At 38.2% G+C, this 19,839-nt stretch overlaps 1 protein-coding gene across 2 annotated transcripts in view; it reads right to left on the reverse strand.

The window, feature by feature from the left end:
- Positions 1-630: 630 nt before the first annotated feature.
- LOC5570891 (transforming growth factor-beta-induced protein ig-h3) overlaps positions 631-19,839 on the reverse strand; it is a 59,568-nt gene continuing 40,359 nt past the window's right edge. Inside the window, exons 4-9 of one of the 2 annotated variants that reach the window (XM_021854069.1) lie at positions 12,982-13,143; positions 12,388-12,655; positions 9,013-9,529; positions 1,546-2,132; positions 1,359-1,484; positions 631-1,288 (exon numbers count right to left, since the gene is read on the reverse strand). In XM_021854069.1, coding sequence (XP_021709761.1) covers positions 812-1,288; positions 1,359-1,484; positions 1,546-2,132; positions 9,013-9,529; positions 12,388-12,655; positions 12,982-13,143 — 2,137 coding nt within the window. In that variant the 3' untranslated portion in view covers positions 631-811. The remainder of the gene's footprint in view (positions 1,289-1,358; positions 1,485-1,545; positions 2,133-9,012; positions 9,530-12,387; positions 12,656-12,981; positions 13,144-19,839) is intronic. The other variant, XM_021854070.1, reaches the window with a different exon arrangement.

Here is a 19,839-nt window from a genome sequence, read left to right on the forward strand (position 1 = left end):
ATCGAATATTAACTGGAGAGTTTGTTAGGGGTACACCCATAGCGATTCGTTATCACATCGGTCAACGGAGCCCTGCGCCAAAAATGAGCGGAATTTGAAGACGACAGCCTTGAACAACGAACTATTCGTAGTGGCAGTTCGTCAAGACGGCGATAACGAAGTTATCAACATAAGGATGGTAACGGCTTGTGACGCAACTATGCCGCGAAAACTGGAGCCGAGAAACAAACGGCGACCAGTTTACTGGTGGAATGACACGTTCAGCACGCTTCGCGCTCCTTGTCTCAGAGCCAGAAGTCGGGCTTAGAGAGCAGGGACGGAAATGGAGAGAAGGGAGTGAAGGGCAGCTTTTCGAGAAGCTAGCACTGCACTCAAACAGGAGATCAAGCTTAGTAAATCTAATTGTTACAAGGAGCTGTGCTAAGATGCATACACCAATCCGTGGAGTAATGCGTATCCAGTCGTTAAGAAAAAATTCAAGGGCTTTTCGACACCAGGTGATATGTGCCCAGACAAGCTGAAATTGATCGTGGAGGCTCTCTTCCCTAAGCACAATCCAACGTCCTGTCCCGCTCTCTGACTACACCCATGACCATGATTTCTTTTCAGTTCATGCATCAGATACCACACTTTGATATAAATAGAAACTTTATTAGATCTCAGACAAACTTACAGCGATTGTACAGTATCGTACACTTGTTGAAATAATTAACAAGTAGGATGATCAGTGTTTATAAAATATAAGAGCATTAAATAAGTTCTTAAACAAATAGATTCAGTGCATTTTGTTGCGAGATTTCTTTCACGTTGCTCATTTAAACCAGAATGTAAGTGGTCGGGTAAAACTAGGGAAGCCTTGGGCCTCAGCGCGCACCTTCTTCTGCACACTAATAACGTCGTTAATCTCATGAATAATTCCATTCTTGGCGACAATGTCGCACTTTGTGATGCCAGCATTCTGCACCTGCGGGCGACGGTCGCGATTCAATTTCAGACGCTGCTGATTGATGGTTTCCGTAGTTCTAATAAATGGCCAATCAGACTGAACAATTCCGGCGCAGCACACAACGTTCGGGACAATATGCCATCGAATGACGTTATCCAGGTCGTCCGCATTCTGCATTGTTTCATCGAACCATTCCTTCACTTCGAGAAATACGTCATTCTTTGGCACGAACACGGTGAAACTCTCGTTGGCCGTGCTGAGCAGTTCGGTAAGATTCGCCTTTTCAACCAGTTGTAGGAACATACTGTAGTCGGGATTGGCTCTGAGAGCTCCCAGAAGATCCTGAGATATTGAAAAGTATTTCAATTTTTGATTTAGAAATTTGAAATAATGCAATTATGCATCGACTTACCGATTTTGGCACTTCAAGGACTTTATCGACCTCATGTACCACTGATCCGCAGGTCTCATCATCAAAGTGCATCAAACGAGCACAATTAACTGTGGCACGATTCATAATATTTGTGAAGACGGGATTCTGAAAAACGAAATTTGATTTATTCAAGTATTGATCAATCTGAGCCCAATAGTATGCTTACCGTGTTGTACAAATTAACTCGAAGTTCTTGCCCTGCACCCGTTTTAACCATATTCTCCTGAAGATCACACGTCTTAATCAACGGCTCAGCCACGTGGTATTGCAAAAACTCCCTCAGACGAGCATTATCTCGCAAGCTTTCTGGGTGTTCCTTGAGTTGTTTGATCCAGTACTGTCCAGCCTCGGACTGCTCGAAAGCTTTGTCCGAAGGAATGAAGAACGTTTTGTTGGAAAGGCTATCGAACTCATCCTCTAGACCGGCATCATCGATCAGCTGCTTAAAGATTGTCAAATTGCGGTTGGCCAGCGTATTTGAGATCGGCATGCCGCTATCTGTAGACAGCACAGAGTCGATAACATGGACAACTCCGTTCGTTCCCATCAAATCCGTTTCCCCGATTGTTGCAACACCATTGATTTTCAAACGTTGTTCCTTTTTGCTGGACATGTCTTCAACCTCGGTTTTCGCCATAGAAGCGTATTCAAACTCCAGCTTTTCATTCAGCATGTTGTAGGTAGTCGTTTTCACTCCGTTGACGGCAGCCAGAGAGCAGAAAGTGATATCTAAGATGTGATTTTTCAGGATATCTAAAACGGAAATATAATACATTAATTGTAACTGATGTTTCGTTCATCCATCTAAAACTTGAAAATGGTAATAATAATCAAGTATTTTGATAAACATTTAATGAGACTTCGTGGGTACACAGCAATATCATGCTTTGGGCATTGGATTCAACTTTCTTAGATAAGAATATGTTAGGGATTTGCAGTATGAATATGGTCGAAGCCAGGAGAGGAATGATTTAAAGTTCAATTACAAAACGTTCCGATATCTTCTTCTTTTTCTTGGCATTAACGTCCCCACTGGGACAGAGTCGGCTTCTCAGCTTAGTGATCTTATGAACACTTCTACAGTTATTAACTGAGAGCTTTCTTTACCAAACTTGCCATTTTCGCATTCGTAATATCGTGTGGCAGGTTCGATGATACGATGATACACAAAAAAATACTTCAGGAATTGCTTCCGGAACCTTTCCAAAGATTCCTCCAAGTATTCGTCTAAGAATTATTTTAATAATACATCGGAAAACTTCACTAACCATTTTTTTTTTGCATTCATCTAGTTCTAAATGATAATATGAATTATTTCCGATTTTTAAGGTTTCTCCAAAATTGCATTATTTTGCAAGATGCCAACTAATTCCTTGAATATTTCTTCAGGAATTACACCTGTTTTTTCTAGCATACCCCCATGAAAAACTCTAACTGGCTACATACATTTCACTTAAGATGCATAGAGACAATTCTTCAAGAAGTTTTGCAGCAATTCTTTCAAGAAGAGGAATTTACGTATTCTCTTTTTACCAACGCTTCGAACAGGTCATTGTTACTATTGTCGGCAGTTTCGTTTTCTTCGGAAGCTTTCCCATTAATACTGTAAGCGAATCTCTTCAATCAGTCGTATTTTGAGACGAATTCATTTGAATTGGTCACATGTTTGGCGAAATAGTTTGTTCAGGCTCGGAAATATCGTCATTGTGAAGTTGACAGAAGAAACAATCATCTGAATGTTTTAATCAGTGTGTTTTGATAGAAAAATCCTGTGGCGTTTGAAATTTGGTGGCGATAATAGTCAAAGAATTCGCTCAAATATACTTGTGAGGCTGGTACGGCTTAAATAGCGTCTGTTCTGGTATCCAGCGGCTGTGTGACAAATGCTGCATCGCAAACAGCTAAATACAAGGTGGAATCCCTATCAGCGCAATCGTCCTTTCATCGAATATTCAACAGAGCTGGCACGATGGCGCTCCGGCAAGACAGGAGTGTTGGCACGGCATAGGCCTAAGCCACCCGTAAAAATCTTATTGCGAATAACATAGGAGAAAACACGACTCGGAACAATCGGCAAAGACCCACGCGACGAAACAAGGATTACGATTGAAATCTTGGAACATGGAACTACAAGTCATTTGGTTTCGCATGTTGCGACAGGTTAATCTATGACGAACTACATCTCAGTAAATTCGATATCGTTGCGCTACAGGAACTTTGTTGGACTGAACAGAAGGTGTGGAAACGGCTACCTTCTACAAAAGCTGTGATACCACAAATGAGCTAGGTACTGGCTTCATAGTGTTGAACAGGATGCAGGAACGTGATATCGGATGGCAGCCGAACATTATAAGGATGTGGAAGATGAGGATAAAAGGCCGTTTCTTCAACTACACTGCCCATTATCGCATAACATTACCTACCATAATCTTGGGATTTCTCATATAAATGGGACTGATATGCGAGTATGGGCAGTATAGTATTATCAACGTACACTGTCCATACGAAGGGAGACACAACGATAAGAAGGCGACGTTTTACTCACAGCTGGAGCAGTTATACGACGGATGATGCTGTTGATAACGGATGAAATCGTTGAACGCACGGCCAACGATGCGTCAACTTCGCAGCCTCTCGTGGTATGGTAGTCCGAAGCACCTTATTTCTCCGCAGAGATATCCATAAGGACACTTGGGGATAACCTGATAATCGAACCGAAAACTAAATCGACCACGTTCTAATCGACCGAAAATTCTTCTTCGACATCACCAATGTTCGCACATACCGCATAGCGAATGTAGATCACTTGGGCACTACCATGATTCACTTTGACTTGGGGGGTTTTTCTCGACCGAATTTTCTGAAACTTTGCAATGTAGGGTAGGTGTACCAGTTATGGCCATAGTGGTTCCCTATTTCGCCACACGTGATAACTTGAAAGTCTCAATATTTTGAAAAGTTTTTTTGTGTTTTAGCAGTAAGATATAGGATATATCTTGATGTTAAAACATTCGAAAAGATTAAAAATTTGAAAGGTATCCGAATTTTGCATATGGCCAAATAGGGAACCACTATGGCCATAACTGGTACACTTTCCCTAGTTGCGAATTTTGCATTTCAATACAACGCATATTGTATTGAGCTCAGTGGCTTAAAAAAATCCCACTACCAAAGTGAATCAAAAGTGCCAAGAATACTATCCGGCTCCCGACCAAGTTGCTGTATGTATGCGCTCAAAACTTTCGACGGTTTCCAACTTGCATCGAAACCGAACGCCGCGGCTCAACATCAGGCGAGTATGGGACTCATAAGTAGCCGAGGAATATGCAGCATTTGTAAGTTGCCCTACCAACGGAAGAGCAGCTTGGCGCAGCATTGGCTTCGAATCAGAGAAACGACTGGTACGACGGCGAATGCGAGCAGTTAAGGAATACAGCATGAGCGAGAATGCTGCAGCTGCACCACCGCACGAGAGCGAACGAGGCACGGAACATACAAAATTCGGTCTTCTGGAGACAGAAACACGTGTGGCACGATGTTTAGAAAGTCCGACGACATTGATATTGTAACGTGGAATCTTGAGACGATGGGGTATACGTACATTCGACTAAGGGTTGAAGCTAAGCGAATCAGACTGAACATAAATGTATCGAAGACGAAGTACATGATAACGAGGGGGCTCAAAAGAAGACACTACATGCCTCCACCCCGAGCTCATATTGACGATGATGAAATCGAGGTTGTCGAAGAATTCGTATACTTCGGCTCACTGGTGACCGCCGACAGAGAAATCCAGAGACGCATCGCAGCTGGAAATCGTGCCTACTTTGGACTCCGCGGAACTTTTTAATCGAGCAAAGTTCACCATCGCACTGAGCTAACCATCTACATACAATACGCTACTTAGACCTACTACTACTTAGGTTTTCGAAACCAATCCTACCGTCGATCCAATTGAGGAAAATCTACGAACCCTTCGAAAGAATGCGTGGCTGACGACGGGTAGTCATGGACCGAGTCGAATGGAGACGTCTATGTACAGCAGAGGCCTTAGTCTGACTGGTACAGTAGATTATACTTCTGAGCAGTGCTGGGAAAAAAGTTACAAAAAAGTTTTAGTTATGAACATAACATTTTTTCTTTTAAGTCCAAGCGTCAAATTTTTGGTGGTCTAATGGCTATCGCTTCTGCTGCCAAATTTGACAATATTCGATCAATTGAAAATGGCTCTTCAAAATAATGTTCTTTGCATAGTAAGGCATCTGATATAAATTTATTTATTATTCAAAAGGGCACACAGAAACAGTTGAAATCAATCAGAATATACCGACACTATAATATTTTTCAAAACAGAATATTGACTAAGCACTCATTTGGATTTTCCACAGATATATGGATGGAAAATTTTCCTAGAAATAATTGAGAAATAGTATAGAACAGTTATGCTCAACATGCGGCCCACTAGTAGCTTAAGCACCCCAAAATTCTTAACTGTGGCCCACAATTTCGTAGAATACACAAATAAGCTTCTCAAAACTTAAATTTGATATGAGTTTGGTTGAGTTTTAGAAGTTCAGCTAGCATATTATAAATCAACCATATGATATTCGCAGGATCCCGCTATGAAACCCTTACAGTCCGATAAGAATTTTCAGGTGTCCGCTAAGAATCCAAAGAAAACCACTAGAACTCTGAAGTAGAAATAGAAATCGACAGGATCTTACCTAGAAGTCATACAGGGATTGACGTCTATCCAAGAGTTTGCTAGGAATTTAAAAAACATTATTCAAAATTTTAAGATTCCGCTGCGATACTAAAAGCAGCTTGTGAGTCCTTTGTTTATCTAGGTATTGTCAAAAAAAATATTCCATGAAAAGCTAAGTGACCCAACTTTTTGCTTGGTGCAATTTTGGGGAATATCAAAGAAAATATAGCTCTGGAATGCGATAAGCGTGAATCTCATCAAGTACCTTGCTTATTTTATGCGCATGAATTTTCTAAATCATTAGTGTCATTGAAGGCTCTAAATGCGGGAAATATTGCTGTGTGCGTTTGAAATGCAAATATCAAATGCGGGAACACCAAACGCGGTAAGATTTTTCACAAGAAATGCGATGTCAAAGATAGATTTTTCTTGCTAGGGCGGCGGTAATTTATGGAATCGTTGCTAGGTGTCCTTTGACTATGTTGTGTTACCGCATATGGAGGACGTTTACTCAACATTTGCATCTCAAATGCAAACAGCAATATAACATTTTTCTGCAGTAATTTTGAGTTGCCCTTAGCAACGGGTGTGTCACTATTTTCAAGGCTTTTTGTCTACAGCAGCGAAGAGCGTGAGTTTCACTGGCTTCGCTGACTGTGATTTGCTTTGCTTGGCTACTGTAGAGTGAATTTCAAGATTTTTCCCAACCCTGCTTCTGAGGGTACTTTCTTAGCCTTATATTATTATTTACACCTCATAGCTTCTTCAGGGATTCTCCTTGTGGTTCAGTAATCTGGGGTGCTTATTGTAAATTCAACATCAAAGAATTCTGTAATTTTAACATCGAATTTCATACTCATTTTGCCAAAAAGTCGGCAATCCCAAATTTTTACCGAAATCTCGGCAAATGTAATGAGAATTGGTAAACATTTAACGAGATTTAGAGATTTGGCGATATAGATTTTCAACAATCCGTTTACCGAGATCGATCTTAAAAGTTCAGTTCATAAGCCATTTCCAAAGCCTGAACATTAGAATGATGCAAATTTTGAAGTTTTTGCTCCCCTATGCTTAAACGGTGTCAATTATGATAAAAATCATTCTCCCAAAATTTGAAGTGATTTGGAAAAAAAAATTGGTTGTGCACAGCCCAATTGAAGTTTCTATAGAAATTACTATGGAAAAGACAAACCTTTTGTATTTAGTCCTCTAATTGCTCGTAATAATAATTTATGGAAAAGTGAACAAACTCTAAAATTTTCCAAGCTACAACTTTGCCGAAGACCACATTTTGATGGGACGTAAAGATAATTTGTTATTAGTGATAACAAAGTCTACATCATGCTAAGATGATCATTCAATTATATTCAGAGCAACACTGCTGTTCTGCTGTAGAACATAGTAGCCTGGATTACTTTGATCTATTCTACCCGCCAGGAGCACCAGTGTTGCCTGCCAAGCAGTTGGTTAAGCATGCAAAATTCAAACCCAGTTTATGATTAACAATAGCAATTTATCCTTAAGTCCTATTAAAATGTGGTCTTCAGTAAAGTTGTAGCTGGAAGGATGAGACATGAGCAGAGGTTGTTCACTTTTCTATAAAATATTATGTCGAGGAGATAAAGGCCTGAACACAAAAAGTTGGCGTATTCCATATTTATCTCCATATAAACTTCAAATGGCTTGTGCACAGTCAAATTTCTTCCGAATCATTTCAATCTTTGGGAGGATGCTATTTACCATAATATAAATCGGTTAAGCATACGGGAGCCAACTTTTCAAAATTTGCATCAGTCTGCTGAACATGGTAAATTGGAATTTTGCAACTTTTCTCGTTAAATTCAATCAAGTAATCTTTCAAGAAAACAGTTCGGCATTATAACAAAACAAACCATAATAAAAAAATCCGTTACTTATTGGTCGGTGTTCAGCCAGACCGTACTAGAGGATATTTTGGCCATGTAAACAGATGCAAAAGTATGTGTAAAGTATGAAATGTGTAGCAATGATACAATGATATCGCCCACAACAATCTTGCTAAAAAGTAATAAGTTCTATGAAAACCACTGAAATGGGTGAACTGGATAATTTTGGGAATATTCCATCGCTGAATTCAGCATACAGTATGCAGCGGACATTAGAAAATAACTAGTGTAGCTCAAATAAATGATTTTTTGCTTTAAATGATGTGAATCTCACTCTGTAACTTCAACTGCTTCTTGCATTAGTCACAATTTCATCGCTTTAAGGTGAAGATGGAGCGAAGCCAGGAGCACAAATATGGTGAACCAAACATCCGTTTAGGCTGAAAACATAAGCGATTAGACACTAGCTGGTGGTAAGCAATCGATTAGGTTTTAGCTCAAACTGGTGTTCGGTTCTTCAGATTTGTGTACATGAAAGTTTGAATTTTTTCTTCGATTCATCTTCACCTTAACATTACACATTTTAAGTTAAGAATTACCTCAAATATTCTGATAAATAATCATATTGTTCCATAAAGTTGCCTAAAAATGTGCAAACCGCCAAAAACCCATTGTTATGCATTTATTTTCGTTCATATAAAAACGTGTGAAAAGATCCTTAATCCATATGCAAAAAAAAATACTCAAGCATTCTTTATTCTTAACTCTGCACCGGCCAGTCGGAACCAAAATAAGCATGACGAAATCGCCAAACTTAAAGCACGCCACATGTGGCGAATAAATCGTAACCGCAGTAAAAACAAAAAAAAAACAACGGAATGATATAGAAAGCGACTAGAACAATAACTTCACGTAGCGGATAGCCCAAAGTTAATTGTAATTCTTACGCCGATTGTCCGATTTGAATAATGAGTGTGACTACACTTCAGTCATGCGTTAAAACCGGAATGAAAAAAAAATAGTTTTATGATTCATCGGTCAAAGCGACAAAAGATATACTTACTGGTGGCGCATCCGCTGCCGGCCTTCAACTTGCGGCGAATGTCTTTGTCCAGCTTCAGGAAAGCGTCGTCGTTCGGAGCAAAGACAGTAAAATGCTTGTCATCGCCGACCTCTTCCAGCATTTTACTCAGGCCAGTCTTCTCCAGGATGGTTCTCAACACGGTCATGTCGTCACGGGCACGAATAATCTGCATGATGTTTCTTCTAACGGGTAGCAGAACACGATCGACAACGTGGACAATGCCCTTTTCGGCAACATGGTTGAGCTTCAAAAGCGGCGCACAGTTGGCGGTGTACCGATAGGGATGATCTGAGCCTTTATCCGAGGGCCCACGTGGGAAAATGTTCACACGGATGTTGGTGCCTTCCAGTTCCGTTTTCAACAGCTGCTCGTTACTGACGTCTTCGATGTGATAGGACCCATTTACGGCATGCGCCAAAATCAAATCCCGAGCGGTCATTCCGGAAATGTCGGCTTGTCGTTTGGCACGCATCACCGGATCGAAAGCAACCAGGTTCTGCAATCATAGGTATTGTAAAAAAGAACAAATGAACTCCAACTGCATTTTATGCTAAACATCTAGAACCTATCTCAACGCTCCAGCTAATTACCCAAGTAACCATAAGCACTAATAATAAACCCCTCATCAGCATCATAGATGCGTACATGCATTATAATAGCACCACATATGCTTACACACCTTATAACAGCACTTCCGCTGCATAGAAACCCTATTACAGCATCATTAATGCTTCTAAGCCTGATGCATACAGGCATCAAATAAGCACTATATTGGCTTTATATTCGAATAGAAGGCATGTTTAAATGCCATCCAGTGTTTTGACAGATATACCACGTGCTTTGTGTTTGCATATACTGGTAAGAGGGAGTCAAACATAAATCTTCTCACTACTACAATTGCAGGTTTTATGACGAAGAAAAGTGATGGTTTAAATTGGTCACTTTTCTTTCCAATACTGTTGACCAATTGAAAAAAGCGAACTATTTTGAATTTAATTCAAACTCCTAAAACTTAATACTATTATCAATGAACTTAAACTTACAGCTAGGAATAAATAGGTTAAAACAAACTGTTATACACTCCGCGAAACACAACACATGAAACATCTATAGAAGTACACATGCAGGTACTGATAACACTGATAAAATGACCACACAACACAGAGATAGAACACGAATGATAAAAATTATATGTGTAGGTAATAAGCCGAACCGACAAGAAGCTTGTGTGGCTAGGAAAGCAGTTTGCCTCTTTTAGTAGCCAACAGATTGCTAGGCAATAAAGTTCAATTTTGTTCTGAGATTATTAAAACATAAATTATTTCGGTTCCAATAAACTCTGTTTTATTGAAGTTCCTAGTTCAAGTGGTAGTTTGGTAGTTTTGGTGGAAGAAGTTCCCGCGAATAGTCTTTGACGAAGTTTTGAAGAGTTTGTTATTCGGAGTGGAAGTAAAACAGAAGCGGTGTAAAACAGAACAGCCTCAAATTGCTGTTAGATGGACTGTTATGCGCTTGGTCGAAGATTCGGTGATAAGTGAATTGAAACCAACCCACGAACCGCGGAGTTTTCTATGAACAAATACTATTCATCTTATGCGGCCGTATGAGCAAAGGAGCAGGACAACAACTCAATAATACGGGTGTCGCAGGTTCGAGATGCAACATGAGGAATTTCATCATCATAACGAGGATCAAAATGTGGCAATTGTAAGTCCTCAAAAGGATGAAATCTACCAATACGAATATGTCTGATACGGAGAAGTACTATCTGTATCATTTTATTACATATTTTGCATACTATTAGAGGTTTCCGTTTTCATTCATTCATTCATTTACCTCGTGTACCAGTTGCTTGGCCGCATACGCGAAAGCTCTCTGGCTGCGGGTGCGAAAGCATAAAATATTCGCCCTAAAAACCTGGCGAAAACAACTGACGTTTCTCACGTGGTCTTATATCAGCATTAGTGGTGCAGAGAAGCACGGTTATATCTTGGCACTATAATGGCACGCTATTTCGCCTTTTCTGGCATTATAATAGCATTATATGCGTATATAAAACTGACATGCATCAAATGATTACCCTATATGCGCATATAATGCTGTTACCGTGCCGCATTATCGTGCTTACTGGTTACTTGGGTATCAGCCCACCGTGCTTCTCTGCACCACTAATGCTGATATAAGACCACGTGAGAAACGTCAGTTGTTTTCGCCAGGTTTTGAAATCGTATAGCATTAGAAGAATAGTTTTTTTGCTCATAAAACCGTATATTGTTGAATAACGAGCTTATTTCAGGGGAAATTGCATACCTTCAGGCGTATTATGCAGATTTACAAAGTTTTATTTTGCAATAAAATAAAGATATACACGAGCAGTAAGAATTTTGATATCATTTTCAGATTCAGGAGACCCAAATTTAGTAGACAGGGAAATTTTACATTCTAAAATATTCTTCATTATATAGCGATCAATTTCGCCCCAATGTGTCATTTTAAACTTTTGGTGTCATAACTAATTTTAAGAAATTATTAATTTTATTTTATAAAAAATAGATTACATCAACTGATAGGGATCAATGAAGTACTGATTTTACCGAAATAAAATTGAAAATTTTTGAATTCCAAAGAAAAACATGACAAAAAGTTGTGAAATAGTGATCAATTTGCCCCCGGATTACGGTACCCACCGTTAACACTTTTCAGTATACTACAATTTTCTATGAGTTGTAACATCTAAAGGTACCCTTTGGCAGTCTTTGAAAACTAATTATTATTGATGGAATTATGAGTATTTTATATATTTGATTGAACAATCAATTAGTATCGTAATGGGTGGCCAAATCACTAGTCTTGATGGCTAGTGGAAATTCGTTCAGAACTGTTTCTACAAATACAATGGATTTAAGGTACATAACTTATATTTTACAAATATTTTTAACCAAAGCGCTGGATCATATATTGATAAGGTTATGTCTTCAAATGGCCTCTGTAGAACTTTAGACATAGCCAAGATCATATTTCAAGAAGAAGGTTTACAATGGCAGATCTTCAAGTTATGGATTCAAGTTAGTGGATTTTAGAATATTCCTATTCAAGATATAATAACACATAGTGTGTTATTGCGCGATTTCAATCTCCATAGGGCGATTATTCCGCATTATTTAAGGTCATACTGTTAACAAAAACTGTCTTGTGATGTTCTAAACAAGATCTTTGAGGAATGCCTTTATTTAAACACACGCTTGGTGTCGATAAATACCTGTGTTATAATGACAGCATATATATCATAGGTGTTGTACAAAGTATAACAACGCGAAAGCCTGAAGGCGAAATGTGAATAGCATTAGTACTTACATTTTCCCACATCTGCTCGGTGAATTGACTGTAAGCACTATCTGGCACCGCAAACAGTGTAAGATCCTTCTCCAACATCGACTCCAAGCCACTCTTCTTCAACGTGGCGACAAACTCCTTCGCTCCGAGTCGTTCCGCAGTTTCCGCAATCGGATGAAGATCCACTTTCTCGCACTGAGCATTTGGCGGTCCATTTCTCGGGCGGGCATAGCCATGGCAGCATTGACGAGTGACCTTAACCGTTCGCTTACGTCCATTATTGTTTTTGCTGAAAACACCCCGATTGCAAACGGAAAACGAGAAAAAGACCCACCATTAGCTTGAAATGCCTACCTAAAATGAGTCGCATTATTGCGTTCACACCCATAAGGTGAAGATGAATAAGCTAGTGTTAAAACCGCACATCAAATCATCAAGGGCACAAATCTGCAGAACCAGACACCATTCACGTGGAAAATTTGATCAATTGGTCAGCACCAGCGAATGGCCAACCGATCAAGTTCTCAGCTGTTCGGTTCGTCAGATTTGTGTTCTTGACGATCGGAGATTCATCTTCACACTAATGGCCATCGCCCACGCCCTCACGACACTCACACAGACGTGCAGACATGTTTGTTTTGCCGTTCGGCGCACGATTCAAAGTTCATGTTGAAGACGCCGAAACTTTGGAAGTTGCCGCCATCTACGGCAATCTCGTGGTTGTCTTCGCCGTCGACTTCCTCATCCTGCTCTTCGCGCTCCACGCACACGTTTTCCCTGTGGAAGATGCGACACATTATGAATATAAATCGACGATTTGACGAAAATTGCATGCGTGGTTTTCTGTGAAGTAATTATAATTGAAATTCAATCACCGAATGCCATTTTGGGTGGCAATTTAGTTGATGTTTTATGGTGTTCTGAATCGCATACGAAATCATCTATGGAAGCAGTTGCAAACTAATTATATTATTCAATTAACTTCCTTCTAGTGTGCTTTGTCTCTTCTAAAATTAGGTCATTCGACAGAACATTAAAATTGGTAACAAGGGAGGCCAATAATGATCAAACTACAAAATCTGAAGAATGAAAAAATGAAGCCAAACCTTTAATTTTCAAGAGCACTAATCTACTGAGCTGAAAATTTGATCGATTGGTCATCACCAGCAAGCAACCAAACGATCAAATCTTCAACGTGAATGGTTGTCAGGTTCTCTAGATCAGTGTACTTGAAAATTCGAACTGGTTTTGTTTTATAGTCAGCTTAAATTACATCCACAAAGTTGATCATTCAGACTCCCAGAAGCTACTGTGAAAGTTTGAGCGGAATCATTCAGATTCAAATTGACCAAATATATGGATAAAAAACTGCTCCGACCATAGAGTGCGCTATAGTTGAAAACGTTCTTTCATTAGTAACTTGTATTAGTGATTCTGCTATAAGAAGGAAAGGCACTGCAACGAACCTTATCGTTAAGAATCAAAAAGTTATGCCTAGGAAAATTAATATTAGATTCCCATCGGGGTGGAAACCCCTTTCCGCAGCTCCGCAGAAAAAAGGATACTTTTCGAAAGTGCGTCGATTTCTTTCAAATCGAATCATTCAAAAATTTAATTTTCTATTCGTTTCACCCAGGGAATTGCAATTGTTTATGCTATTTTTTTATTGTCTTTTAGTTACAGAGAACTTCATTTATACATTCAATTACCTATGTGTCGTTCTTAATATATTGCTCGGAAGTATTGTTTTAGCTTTGCCTTGGACTAAATAAAGGCAATTAAATCGAAATATTTATTATGATTATGTGTATTTTGAGGAACCTAGTTGATTCATGAACCTGTCAAGTTTTATTTGAACCACTACTGTATATTTACCATACCTGTTTCCTTGACCTGATATACAGTTTAACCAACATGCTAACGTAATCAATAAAACAATAAATTACAAATTATGAATAGTCATCATTTCAATAGCCCGAATTTTGCATAATTAGTACGGTGATGGCTGATTGCAAATAGCTCCAAATGACGTAAACGTCGGAATGGTACATACAAGTTTAGTTTAGATAACAATTTTGGTGAATCAACTTTATAAGAAAAAATATAGTTTAGAAACTAAATCATTGCATGTTCACGAGGTGTTTAATTTTTAAAATATATCTAGCTTTGTAAGATGGTAATGGGAATTCAGTCCAACCTAAATTGCGAAGAGAATATGATCGGTGTTCAGACAGACCGGACTAGATGATATTTTGGCGTTCTAAAGACACGTTAAGAACTCCATCAGTTCTGATTTTTTCGATGCCATTTTGATACAGATGCAAAAGAAAAAGCACTTGGTTCACCGTCTGAACACCGACCATATAATAAAAATTGTTTTTGCACTGACTCTATCCTTTCTTCAAGTACTGTTGAAAAAGGTGACCAAATTATGCTGCAATATTCAAGTACTGATCTGAGGCAATAAAAATGATTTTATTATATATGGATCATAAAAGTTATAGCAGAAGCTTAATATATTACACTAAAACCTCAATTTACTAAGTCTTTCTTAAAGTAAATGCAATTTACGTCACTTTTTTCACAAAGTTCGTGAATTGCGTTGAGGCAAATAAATGGGGAATTATGTATTGGAATGATGAGTTTCGTGGAAATAATCTCATATATTTTCACCTTATACTTTGTAATTTAACTTATAAGTGACAACGCGCACAGGAGAATGTGTAACTAGTGGCTTTTTATAGCCATGTAGCATGCAATAGAGCAGCGAGCTCGATTTGTGCACGGGCTCATCTACACCTGATACAGTGAAACCTTCATGAGTCGATATTGAAGGGACCATCGACTCATGGAAATATCGAGTCATGGAACAGCAATCCTTTGGAAAGTGGCTTCTAGGGACCATCATAGTAACCATGAAATTCTGTTTTTAGTATGGTTCTATGAGTCGATATCGAGTCATGGAACATCGACTCATGGAGGTATCACTGTACCTTCAAGGCCTTTGGAGACCACTTATCGCCCACGTAAGAACTTCAAATTTGTACATGATTTTTTTCTTACCAAAACGAACACTTTACAATGACGAACTTATAACATTACCCATTTTTTTAAATAAGGGACAGCCTAGTGCATAATGGATGATTATTGATTCAGTATGCGCTATTATTAATTCATTGTTTCATTGAATATAAATAAAGTTCCTTTGAAAATATATGTGTGTCACACGGTCATCCAAGAACTTCCTGAGATATCAAATTCAAATCAACGAGCATAATTTTTTACATATTGAAAGATTTTAAATTTGGTACATGCTCAGAAATGATTAAAGCATTTAACTGAAAATCTTGAAAATTACATTGGAAGTTCGTAGTCATCCAAGAACTTTCGAAAAGACAGTCCATAATATCTACAAGATCTACCAGCGTAACAACTGATTGATTGATAAGCGGTCATGTTATTAAGCTGATTGAATTGTTGAGTTCAAAGGACGCTCTTTTCCATCCAATAATTCCTAGGAAAATTGGTCATAGGATCTACGTAAATCTCGGTATACTTATACCTAAGGGTGAAAGTTATATACCATGATTCAAAATGATCATTATACATACACTAGTAGATTGAAGGTATTAATGGGTAAGCTGGAACACCTGTTGTACACGCTTTATTACCAAAACGGGACGAAACAAACGGTTCTTCAAAATAGAATAATCGTCTAGGATTCAGAATTGTGAGACATTCTTCTACTTAGAAATGATGAATTGATAACCATTTACTCATGTAGAAGAAACATTTTAGAAGACTTCAACTTGCACACATTTAAGACTGATTAAGAACAAAATAAAAAAAATAATAATTAAAAAGCATCCTTCTTCTTCTTCTTGGCATTACGTCCTCAATGGAACAGAGCCTGCTTCTCAACAATGTTCATTGAGCACTTCCACAGTTATTAACTGAGAGCTTTCTTCACCAAAGTTGCCATTTTCGCATTCGTATATCGTGTGGCAAGTACGATGATACGCTATACCCAGGGAAGTCAAGGAAATCACGAAAAGGTCCTGGACCGGCAGGGAATCGACCCAGACACCTTCAGCATGGCTTTGTTTTGTAGCCGCGGACTCTAACCACTCGGCTAAGGAAGGCCCAAAAAACATGTTTTCTCGAAATTATTACAATTTTTTATAGATAAACTCCAAAAGCCAAAACCTTGTTTAACGAAGTATGCTTTCACGTTTTAAGAACTGATTAAATTTACGAACCCCCTGATCTAGTTCGTCAATTGAGGTTACAGTGTATTAGCTCTATTTATCGTAGTATTACAGTCAGGGCCGGATTTACAAATGTGGGGACCTTGTGGTGGCCTTTTTTTGTTGGTATAGTAGTTTCTCTTTGGTAATTTCCCTTATAAGTTTAGGTTTGAACTGTTTTAAAAACCTCAGAAGCGCAAGTTGGGATCAATGGATGTAATTGACCAAAACTTGCTTTCCAAAAAATCGGTTTTAAAGTTTTTCTGCAATATTTAACTTTGAACAAGTTGTATGAAATCTATAAAAAAAACAAGTCAATCTTCTACGATTTATGATACATTTTGAGATGGAAATACCACCCACAAATACTGCTGAAAAGCTTTAAACCATTACAATATTTCAGTATACCTAACTTAAAATCTATCAAAATGTAACTTCCACTTTCATTGGACCCCTCAATTGTAATGTAACTTATTTAAAATGTATCGAATTAATGTTGGATTTTCTTACTTTTCGACGTACCATGTACCCCCGCTAATTTGATCGATACCTGATGCAAAGCATCGGTGTTCATTTTTAATTTGAACTTTTAATTACCCTACGACGTAACGCCAGAAAGAAGAAGATGACTTAAATGCCAAACATCTGTCATGGAATATTTCGCAAAGTATTTTCAGTGGCAGAATTTCATTTGACGAGTGCTGCTCAGGATATTTCTCAATTCTTCTACAAATGATTTGGTGGTTTGCAGCCAAATGGTTACTCATGCTGATCATGTCTCTGTTACATTTCTGATTGATTCTGATCATGTCCCTGTTACATTTCAAATATCCCATGAAGCGATTCTCAATCCTATCAGCTCCACTTTCAATTATTTTCGAACCAACAGATTGGTCGACTGTATATTGGATGTTTTGGGTTGAAAATTGGCAGTTCAGTCTACTGAATTAATCGAAAACAACTATATGTTTTCTTTATCCGACGTTTCGGTCCTTATTGGACCTTTTTCAAGGATTCGAAAGTTTTGTTGTTTTATTGTTTTAACTGGAATACGTATGAAACATATATCGATAGTAATCTTGATGTTAATATTTTTTTTATAAACAAAACTTGATATTGACAATGGTCTTGCAACTTTATGTTTTCAGATGGCATATTTTCGTGACAAATGGAAAAATGCAAGGGTTGCATCAATTTTAAAACCAGACAAAAATCCTACAGAAACTTCTAGCTATCCTCCAATCAGTTTGCTTTTCGCCATCAGTAAACAATTTTTTGAACAGAATGATGGTCCACATTTATGAAAATTCATTTTTTGCCAATGAACAGTTCGGATTCCGACATGGACATTCTGCCACTCACCAACTTTTACGTGTAACAAATTTGATACGTTCCAATAAATCTGAAGGCTATTGGCCTTGCTCTTCTAGATATAGAAATTGTAAAATTATAAAACTTCAATTTTCCCACATACATTGTTCGAATAATCCAAAGTTATCTGTCAAATCGTACACTTCAGGTTAATTATCAGAGCTCCAAGTCTGAAAGATTTCTTGTAAGAGCTGGTGTTCCTCAAGGCACCATTTTGGGGCCAATACTATACAATATCTTCACATCTGATTTGACTAATTTATCGCAGCGATGTCAATAATCCTTGTTTGCGGATGACACAGGCCTCTCCGCCAAAGGACGAAGCCTGCGTGTCATTTGTAATAGATTGCAAGAAAGATTGAATATTTTTTCTTTCATACTTGCAAAAATGGAAGATTTTTACTAATACTTCCAAAACTCAGCTTATAATAAATATTCCAACATGTTGTCACAACGAGAGGGGTTCCAATAAATTGGTCAGATGAAGTTAAGTATCTAGTGCTCTTGCTACCCTGTCAACCAGTCAGTGATTTTCGATAGCGATCGATATAGATTCGTTTTGAACCGTTAGCGATCGCCATCGTTGGTCAAAGATCTATAAAGAATTATGAAGACTGGTTGGTCGGGTAGATAAACATTTAACTTTCAAAAATCAAATTAAGAGCATTCAAGCCGAATGTTAAATATATTTAAAATGTCTTTATCCACTTATAAACAGAAAATCAAAACTTTGTCTTCAAAACAAGCTATTGAACTTCAAACAAATTTTCAGGCCAGCCATGTTGAATGCTGTACAAATATGGACTAGCTTTTGTAATAACAGGAAGAAAGCTCTGCAGAGGATTCAAAATAAAACTTTTGAAAATGATTCCTATGCTCGCTCCCTGGTATAGTACTAATAAGTTACATGGAATATCCAATGTTGAAAAATTGAAACAAATGTCGTATAAAATAATTGGTAGTCTTCGACAGAAACCGATTTATCGCAATCGTGCACCTTTATTTTGGGTTTCGTACTTATAAATTAGACCAGTAGTGAATGACAAGTGTAATATTCAAATCTGAGATCGGGCATACACCTTACCTCTTCCCTGAGAGCGAGCCTCAAATCTGAGAGACCCCCTCAGAAATTTCAATGTCAAGATTCATGCACCGGCTCAGACATGCAATTGAAACGCCAGCCTCAGTTTCGACCTTGTGACCTTCAAACCTGTGTCGTGCTAATGTAAATGCTTGAAACAACCGCGCAGCATAATTTACATTAATTACGTTTCACGCTCATCTACTCTGTAGCTACTCGTTTAGAACTGATGAACTCCGGAATACAATCGACCCTTTGCAATTAGTTCAAATCATAAAGCTCTCCGAGAAGCCACTTAGCCATGGCGGAGTTCTTCGTCTCTTGGGTGATTCTTCAGCACACAAAAGCTCTGCTAAATTGGCGTGGGAATATGCCTCTTCACTTAATTATGAGAACTCTAGATCCATTCCAAAACTCAAAATTGGTTGAAAAAGATCAAGGTGGTTCTTAATTGTGAGCTCCTATAGTTGTTTTTTTTTTCTTCTTTTTGGAAATGTCCCAGATCAGCTCGCTTTCACTTATAAAAAGCTAATTACCCAAACACCGATGCAATGAGTGATCAAACAACTTTCTTATATGATAATGAATGATACATTTGTTATTTCGTCAAGTCTTAAGCAAATATCAAACGATCATTGGTTGCGTGGGAATACTTGAAAACAAACAACGGATTGTAAGTATCGCCGAAAATGTCGTTGATGAAAATCTTGCAAAGTAATTATGTGTACCTCTTTGGACCAATAAATCACTTTTAAACTCTAGAGTGGTTGCGTC

Source organism: Aedes aegypti, chromosome 3, assembly GCF_002204515.2.
Source record: "Aedes aegypti strain LVP_AGWG chromosome 3, AaegL5.0 Primary Assembly, whole genome shotgun sequence".
NCBI classification, from domain to species: domain Eukaryota; kingdom Metazoa; phylum Arthropoda; class Insecta; order Diptera; family Culicidae; genus Aedes; species Aedes aegypti.